Below are 8,588 nucleotides of genomic sequence, written 5' to 3' on the forward strand. Positions count from 1 at the left end.
CAGAGACTCTCCTTTTTTCTTTTTTTTAATGTTTTATTGTGAATTATGTGATAGTTTACATGGGAGAACATTAGCTTTCCATTCATCCTATTGCATATCTTTTGTTGCCATGGTTACAATCCCCACCATGCATCATCAACCAACCAAAGGGTATACCCTACAAGCCTGCTCCCCCAGTCATCAGCACACAGCCCCTCTCCCTCTCTGGGTCTAGAGTCCCCAGATGCTCCATCTCTTCATGTCATTGTCTCTGCCTCAATCTCAGGTATCACTGCTCCTCTGGGTAGGGTCCTGCTCTCCGCTCTTCTCCCTTGATGGTCCCAGGGACCTCCACTCCTGGACTGCAGTCAATCTCTCCCCTCCTTTTGCTATAAAACATCTACCTTTACATTTCCAACCCTCACAGTAGAGACTCTCTTTTGTGAAGTGCATGGTGTACTGCTGGATCTAGCTCCAGAGCCCAGAACAAGTGGACTGTGGCTGCTGCTAGTCTAGATGAGGACATGAATTGGATGGGGTATGGTGTGGACCTTAGGACCCAGGGGGCAGAGTTTCAAGCCTCCTGGTTGTGCTACTACATGAACTGGACCCTCTGGCCCCCGTACATCAGCAGCTGGGCTGTCTACCCAAGTTTATAGTACGGCGAGAACAATGGGCTTCCATGACTGGAAGGTGGGACCGAGCACTTGTGGGCCTTGGAGCTTAGCAGGAGGGATAACCTTCAGAAGCAGCTAAGATGCAATACCGCACACAAAACGTGAATGGCTGCCAGAGGAGCTGGACGAATTGATGAGCTGCCAACTGCATCCGGCAGAACCACTATGAACAGGTGAATATCCCAATTCACCAGGACCCTTTGGTACCAGCGGAGGCCATGCGTGCCTTGGCCTTCTTGCCAATACGGCAATAAAGTTCATACCTGTTTCTAACTCAGTAGAGCTGCGACCCTCAACCGGAGAAGTCGTTTGACAGCTGACATGGCAAATACCAGTGGGCTTTGTGAGCTTCCTGCTTCCCGCAGGGGAGGTGGGCAAATACAGGTTTGATTTTTTTTTTTTTTAATGTTTTATTGTGAATTATGTGATAGTTTACATGGGAGAACATTAGTTTTACATTCATTCTATCATATATCATCTCATTGCCATGGTTACAATCCCCTCCATGCAATTCTCCCCCATGCCCCCCAGGTCTTCAGCACACCAGGTTTGATTTTTAGATAACAAAATGTGTTAGAAGACTATCACATTGAAAAAACAAGAGGCCCTAGCATGCTGAAGTACTTGTTTTTCAAATAAACATCAGCCATTTGACAAGATTCAACCATGGTAAGTACCACGGACCCCACCACTGTCTTCCTGTGGCTCTCCTTATCCAAAAAGACAGCTTTAAAGTTACACTGTGATCCGGGCTAGACCTGCATTCATCCAGCAGTTCATATCTTTTTAGTGATTCTGGAATTGAGGTACACATGAGGACACCACACGTGAAGAAAGGGACAGAGAAGACACATTCCTTAAGAGATTGCCCACACTCTGACAGGCCCTGTCCTTGGTGCTGACGATACAAGAAACTGATGTGTCATAAGTACTTGGTTCACCCACCCATTCGTTACTTCAAGTGTTTGAGGCTCTTCTGGAAGACAGGCCAAGAGAGCAGACGGACAAGCCTAAGCTCTGTATCCACATATATACCATTTATGCTCTCCCACACACGAGGAGACTTTGAGAAGTCATTGGAAAAATGGAATGAAAAGGTAATGGACTTTTCCTATGAACTTTCTGAAGCCCCCTTATACATCCCTTAGCTTTTCCCACTTTGAGGGCCCACCAGCAATTAGCTTACCTCATGCCGAAAGCTTTGTTTCCAACAAGAAGAATCAGGGCATCTTGGAGAAAATGCTGATTGTAAGGCTCAGTCAGAAAAAGGACAAAAAGGCAGAAAGTGATATCCAAATCATAACGGTGCATTTCAAAAAACATCAACAATCCAGGAATCTACTTAAGGAAGTTCCTAGCAACCAAATCTGGGGCAACATTAGGAAGGAAAGAAAAATAAAAAATAATATGCACTGGGTTATATGGGTATGCTATTGCTGTTGTATGCTGTCAAAGTGGTTTTCAAGGAACACTGGTGGGTTTGAACTGCGGACCTTGTGGTCAGCAGTCTAGTGCTTAGGTTATAGCAGCAGACCAGGACTTCTTAAACAATTTAGTAAGTAAACGTGAGGGACTCGAAAGCTATCCCTTGTAGTATTCCAATTAAGAAACAGAAATGGTTGGAACACAAAATACCTTTTAGCAAATACCACAGTATTATGATCATATTGTTGTTGTTAAGTGCTGTTGAGTTGGCTCCAACTCATAGAGACCCTGAATAGAGTTTCCAAGGAGCAGCTGGTGAGTTTGAACCACCGAGCTTGTAATTCAAAACAACTTTGCAGTCCAGCTCATTAGCCCACGGCGCCACACCAGGACTCCCTTATAATCGTTATTTATCAATGGAAACCAGAATTAGCAGATCAAAGTACAATGAAAAGCAGTCTGAAAATGTCACCCTATGAGGAACTTAACAATTACAAAGCGTGTGATAGCTAACTTTACAATAGGAAAGAATGGAAGAAATGAGGGAAATAAACAAAAACACAGTTAAGTCAAACATAAGATCAATGCATTTTATTGCCTGTAAAATGTTTTATTGTAAAATGTTTTATTGGTAAACATTTAAAAGAATAAAACCACATTTTCTCAAGGCTGTATCCTTCAGCCAAAGCCTGTAAGAAAGTAAAATTTCATTTGGATGGAGGATGGAACAAACACTCAACTACTGACGAGGACAGTTCTAGTCTTATCATGGAACCATCATTTCTCCCAAAGGTACAAGGTAGCTCTAATGACTCCTTCGAGTTGGTACTGCTTTCTCACTCACGGAGAAACTTTATTCGTTAATTGGAGACTTAGAGAAATTGGATGTTAGAAATAACAGATGTCAGCATGAAGTATCCCACTTCTAACAGAGTTGTCTCTCTACTGAGTTTTTATGTCAAATGGGGTGTGAGGAAAGAATAAAACGTTTCCACATTTCTAACATTCATATGAGCTCTCTTCACTGTGAATTCTTCTATGTGGAGTGAAGGCTGAGAGCTGCACTTCTCACATTCATAAGGCCTCTCTGGAGTATGAATACTTGTATGTTTGGTGATGGATGAAGCACGACTGAAGGCTTTCCCACATTCTGAGCATTGATATGGTCTCTCCCCACTGTGAGTTTGTATGTGTGCAGTGAGGGCAGAGAGCTGCCTATAGGCTTTCCCACATTCCTTACATTCATAGGGCCTCTCTCCACTGTGAGTCCTTATGTGGATAGTGAGGGCTGAAGAAAACCTGAAGGCTTTCCCACATTCCTTACATTCATAGGGCCTCTCTCCACTGTGGCTCCTTATATGTGTAGTGAGGGCTGAGGAATCCCTAAAGGCCTTCCCACATTGCTGACATTCATATGGCCTCGCTCCAGTGTGAATCCTTATATGTTTAGCGTGTGATGAGTAATCTCGAAAGGCCTTGCCGCATTGCTTACATTCATAGGGCCTCTCTCCACTATGAGTCCTTGTATGTGTAGTGAGGGCTGAGGAATCACTGAAGGCTTTCCCACATTCCTTACATTCATAAGGCCTCTCTCCACTGTGGGTCCTTATGTGTGTACTGAGGGCTGAGAGCTGTCTATAGGCTTTCCCACATTCCTTACATTCGTAGGGCCTCTCTCCACTGTGGGTTCTTGTATGTCTGATGAGGGCCGATGAGTCACTAAAGGCTTTCCCACATTCCTTACACTCGTAAGGCCTCTCTCCACTGTGGGTTCTTCTTACGTGTGTAGTGAGGGCTGAGGAATCTTTAAAGGCATTCCCACATTCCTTACATTCATAGGGCCTCTCTCCAGTGTGGATTCTTAAATGTCTAGTGAGGTGTGAGGCCTGTCTAAAGGCTTTCCCACATTGTTTACATTCATAGGCCCTCTTTCCACTGTGGATTCTTTTATGCTTAGTGAGGTAGGAGGCCCGACTAAAGGCTTTGCCACAGTCTTTACATTTGTAAGGCTTCTCTCCAGTGTGGGTTCTTACATGCTGAGTGAGGTAGGAGGCCTCCCTAAAGGTTTTCCCACAGTCCTGACATTTGTAAAGCATTTCTCGGTTGCGAAGTTTTTTATGTAAAATGAAGGATGACAGACGATGATATGTTTTACAACATTCCTTACATTCACGCTTATGAACTCTCACATGTGTCCAGAAGGACGAGAAAGCACAGAAATATCTCCCACACTCAGTGCACTCATAGCGTTTCTCACCAGTGAGCGTCGTCACAGGAGTCTTCAGGGTTGAGATACAGATGAAGTCCTTCCCACACACCTTGCACGTATGGGATCTCCTCACAGGGGGTAGGTGAGGGGGACTGCTGCAGGCTTCTCTGCATGCCTCACACGGGGAGGTCTTGCATCCGGTGTGAGTGCAGCTAAGATGCTTCTGTGATGAGTTATCCATGCAGGCCTTCCGACAGAATTCCAAAGGACTGTCTTCTGGAAGGTCTCCTCTTAGTTCAGTACGATGTGGAATCTGGAGTAAGGGTTCCCCACACCGACTGTCTTCATTACTTCCCCACAGGTTCGTTATCGTAGGACTTCTGTTAAAAATACGCAGCATTGCCGTTGGAAAGAAATTTCATCCCATTACACCATTACAAAACACAGTAAAAACACATGACTTTTGCCCTGATTCATTAATGTTTCCTAGGTTAAACCACATAGCAGAAAAACAACAATTTCTTGCCAGTTTTTCTAAAATAGATGGCTAACAATCGTGTCCAGGGGAAGTATGTTTCAAATACACGATATGTGACTCACCTTTATGAAAATGTATGTGAAGATTCTCTAAACACATACTTTGTAATTTGCTGTTGTTAATTGTTGGATCGGTTCTGACACACAGCATTTCCATGTCCAACACAGTGGACACAGCCTGGGTCTCTGCCGTCCTCACAATTGTTGCCATTTGGACTCACTGTTGGCAGTTACTAGGTCAATCCATCTCTTTGAGGGTCTCCTTTTTTACTGACCCTCTACAATACCAAGAATCATATAAATAAACACGGCATTGTAGAATAAACACTGGACCCCAAGGTTGACAGTTCAAGATCACCAGCTGTTCCCTGGAATCTCTATACAGAGTTGCATGAGTTGAAAATAACTCGACAGCACTTAACAACAACAACAACCACTCACTGTTTATTGTCATCAGGTTAACTCAGACTTAGAGCACCCAGAAAAAGCAGAGTCCCAACTGCTCAGAAGACTTGTAAGGGTGTTAAGTGTTTACGGGAGCAGCCAGCCACATCCTTCTCCCATTGAGCGGCTGTGGGGGTTGAACAGAGAGCACTTAACCACTGTGCAACCAGGGATCCATATATAGAAAGAGAGACAGACAGACAGATAACATAGATAGATACATAGCTTAGATATATATTAGATAAGATAGCTAGATTAGATAGATAGATAGATAGATAGATGATAGGTGGATGGATGGATGGATGGATGGACAGATAGATGATAGGTGGATGGATGGATGGATGAATGGACAGATAGATAGATGATAGGTGGATGGATGGATGGATAGATGGATGGATGGATGAATAGATAGATGAGAGTGAGAGAGAGAGTGAGATGGAGATACACTAAGAACTAAACATATTGTCATTGAGTCTATTTCGATTCCCAGAGGTCCTACGGGACCAAATCAAAGCCCCCGACTGGTTTCTGAGGCTACATATATGTACTTAAGCACACTGCTACATCATGCTGCGGTGGATAGGCTTGATCCACCAACCTTTTGTTTAGTGGTCAAGTACTTTAACCAGAGTGCCACCAGGGTACATATTTGAAGAAACTTCACCTCATTCTTGGAAAAGTTCCATGATCTTTTCATTGCATTTTCCCACAAACATTTTGAACCCCCTTATATGTCTAAGAATATTAATGTCATGACATCTTCGGACTGTCACCTGAGACACTGTTTTCTCTTGTGTGAACGGTTCTCACCTCAGATGTCTCCGTGGGTGTTTATGTTGATCGGTACCATCATGCGATTCAGTGATTTCTCCTAATGTAGAAGACAAAGGGTTAGTCTTCATATATTGCAGCATTACATGTTCACTGGATAACTATGCTACATCATTAAGGTTTTGAGACACTGACCCAAGAATTTGAGGTTCACAATATAAGGCGAAAAAGGGAAAATCATTGGGGGCAGGTACAAAAGCTGCTCTGAACAAAACGGACTTAGTCGCATTTTGCTGTCTCCACACTGTGGCGGTGGTCCCAATGCAATGACTAGGAAACGTTCCCCTGTGGACTCAGCACAACAGTGGTACGTACAGGTGTAAAGTGAGTAGCTAAGAAGAAAGATTCTGGATATAATATGTAGGCAACACCACAAGAGGGAAAGGGTCTTCATGACCGCAGGGAGAGCGAATTGTTTAAGTCCGAAAAGTAAACTCAAGTCTCTGTGAAGACGTGTCCTCAACCTAAAGACACTTCTAGCTGACTGATTAAAACATCATCCCCTGTCCCCACTGCCCCCCGTTCCTTTGGGAACACAAGTGGGCCCAGCTGACGCAGTGCTCTGGAGAAATCATAACAGGAGGGAAGAGGGTTCCAACAAGGACCATTTCCTGGTGGTAAGGTCTCTGTGGGAACCCTGGTGTGGCGCTGCGGGTTAATGCGCCAGACTGGAAAGCCATTTGATCCACAAGGTTGGAGGTTCAAGCTCACCAGCTGCTCCACAGAAACCCTATACAGAGTCGCTGCGGGTCAGAACCGACTCGATGGCACTTAACAACAACAAACAACACGGTCTCTGTGAGTTGGAACCGACTGGACAGCACTTACAACAGGAACAACACAGCCAATACCCTGCTCTTCAGGGTGTCGGAAAATGGAAAGGCGTGAGTTTATTTTCAACGAAAATAATCACATCAAACGTGTAGTAAACACAAGGACATTCTTCCCCAAGCCCCACAACACCAGCCTCTCAGTGTCTCAAGCAGTCCCTAAAGTCATGCTTACATTCACAGCATGACAAGAGCTTTGGCACTATTAATCACAAGCGAAATGAAAACTCACCTTGCTACCTACAGCTTTTTGTTCATGGGGAAGCCCGAATAGGTGCGCTCCACAGATGAAACGACGATGCCTGTTTATTTAACAATTTATTCCCATTCCTCACCCCAATTTCACAGCAAAGCTGAGAAGCAAAATCGTATTGTTTACTAAAGAAATTTTATTTTTTTTTTGAATGATGTCTTTCTTACCTACTGCGGCCAGGTTTCTGAAGGTTTCCATCATCACATCTCTGTAGAGTTTCCTCTGAGTAAGATCCAGCAGAGCCCACTCTTCTGGGCTAAAGACCACCGCCACGTCCTCAATGACCAGTAAGTCCTAAAACATTAGACACTCTCTAATACGCAATATGTACAAACATAGAAATCTGGGAATGAACTCACCCCCGTGGTTCAATTTTCAGCCAAACAACAGACAGGTTTATAAGGGAAACAATAACCTTAGACTAATCAGCCACCTGAAGGCGCTCCGGTAGCGTAGTGGTTACGAATCGGGCTGCTAACCGCAAGGTCGGCAGTTCAAAACTACCAGCCGCTCCGCAGGAGAAAGATGAGGCTTTCTGCTCCCATAAAGATTTACAGCCTCGAAAACCCTGTGCAAGGTCACTGTGAGTCGGAACCAACTCCACAGCACTTAACAACAACAATGAACCATCTGAGATCTAAAGAGCCTCAGTTACCCCAGAGCAGAGCTGGGAAGGAGGAGGCAGGGAAACAGGAAACAGGCAAGAGGTGTGTAAGTGTGTAAGTGTTTCATTACAGAGATTGCAGTTAATGATGTGAAGCAAAATGCACATGAATTTTGTTCTTGGGAACGGTGAATGGGAAACTCATCCACTCTGTAAACCTTCATCCTCTGCAAAATAAGTTTTTTAAAAAATCAAGCACCTTCGTATTTAGTCACTAAAAGAATAAGAACAAAGGGTGATGTTGACAGTCCTGGGGAACTAAACCTCATGGAGATTTGTCACTGGGTTCTGTGTTACCCTAGGCTCTGTGTGAGCTCTAGGACATTAAGCTCACCCTTCATTGCCAGCAGTCACTTCCTCACTGATTCTGTCCCGTCTCAGATACTGCCAGCATATGGAAATCAACTCTATAGTTTCTGCCCAAATGCACTCTTAGTCCCCTCTTTGCGGTCTAGAACTGTTAGAAAACAGTAGAAACTGGAGAAATGTTCTCACTCGGATCATCACTTCCTTCAGAGCAAACGCTTAGACCTCCTTTCAAAAGTGTTACCAGAATACTCAACAAAAGATAAAGCCCAGCATGAAGGCAGGGGGACGGAAGGACACTTGTCAAAACTGTAGAACGGCAGCGTTTCCACTGAGGCTTCACAGTCATGGGAGAACCAGAGGTCCAGACAGACACACGGGCAGCCCCGGCCCTGAGCTGCTCGTATGTTCTAGAACAACCCAGACAGACACA

At 44.4% G+C, this 8,588-nt stretch overlaps 1 protein-coding gene across 1 annotated transcript in view; it reads right to left on the bottom strand.

The window, feature by feature from the left end:
- Window positions 1-3,034: 3,034 nt before the first annotated feature.
- LOC102840990 (zinc finger protein 709-like) overlaps window positions 3,035-8,588 on the bottom strand; it is a 27,064-nt gene continuing 21,510 nt past the window's right edge. The window contains exons 6-8 of the mRNA XM_006869066.1: window positions 7,353-7,479; window positions 7,177-7,234; window positions 3,035-4,415 (exon numbers count right to left, since the gene is read on the bottom strand). Coding sequence (XP_006869128.1) covers window positions 3,035-4,415; window positions 7,177-7,234; window positions 7,353-7,479 — 1,566 coding nt within the window. The remainder of the gene's footprint in view (window positions 4,416-7,176; window positions 7,235-7,352; window positions 7,480-8,588) is intronic.

The sequence above is a fragment of the Chrysochloris asiatica genome, unplaced genomic scaffold, assembly GCF_000296735.1.
Source record: "Chrysochloris asiatica unplaced genomic scaffold, ChrAsi1.0 scaffold00125, whole genome shotgun sequence".
NCBI classification, from domain to species: Eukaryota; Metazoa; Chordata; class Mammalia; order Afrosoricida; family Chrysochloridae; genus Chrysochloris; species Chrysochloris asiatica.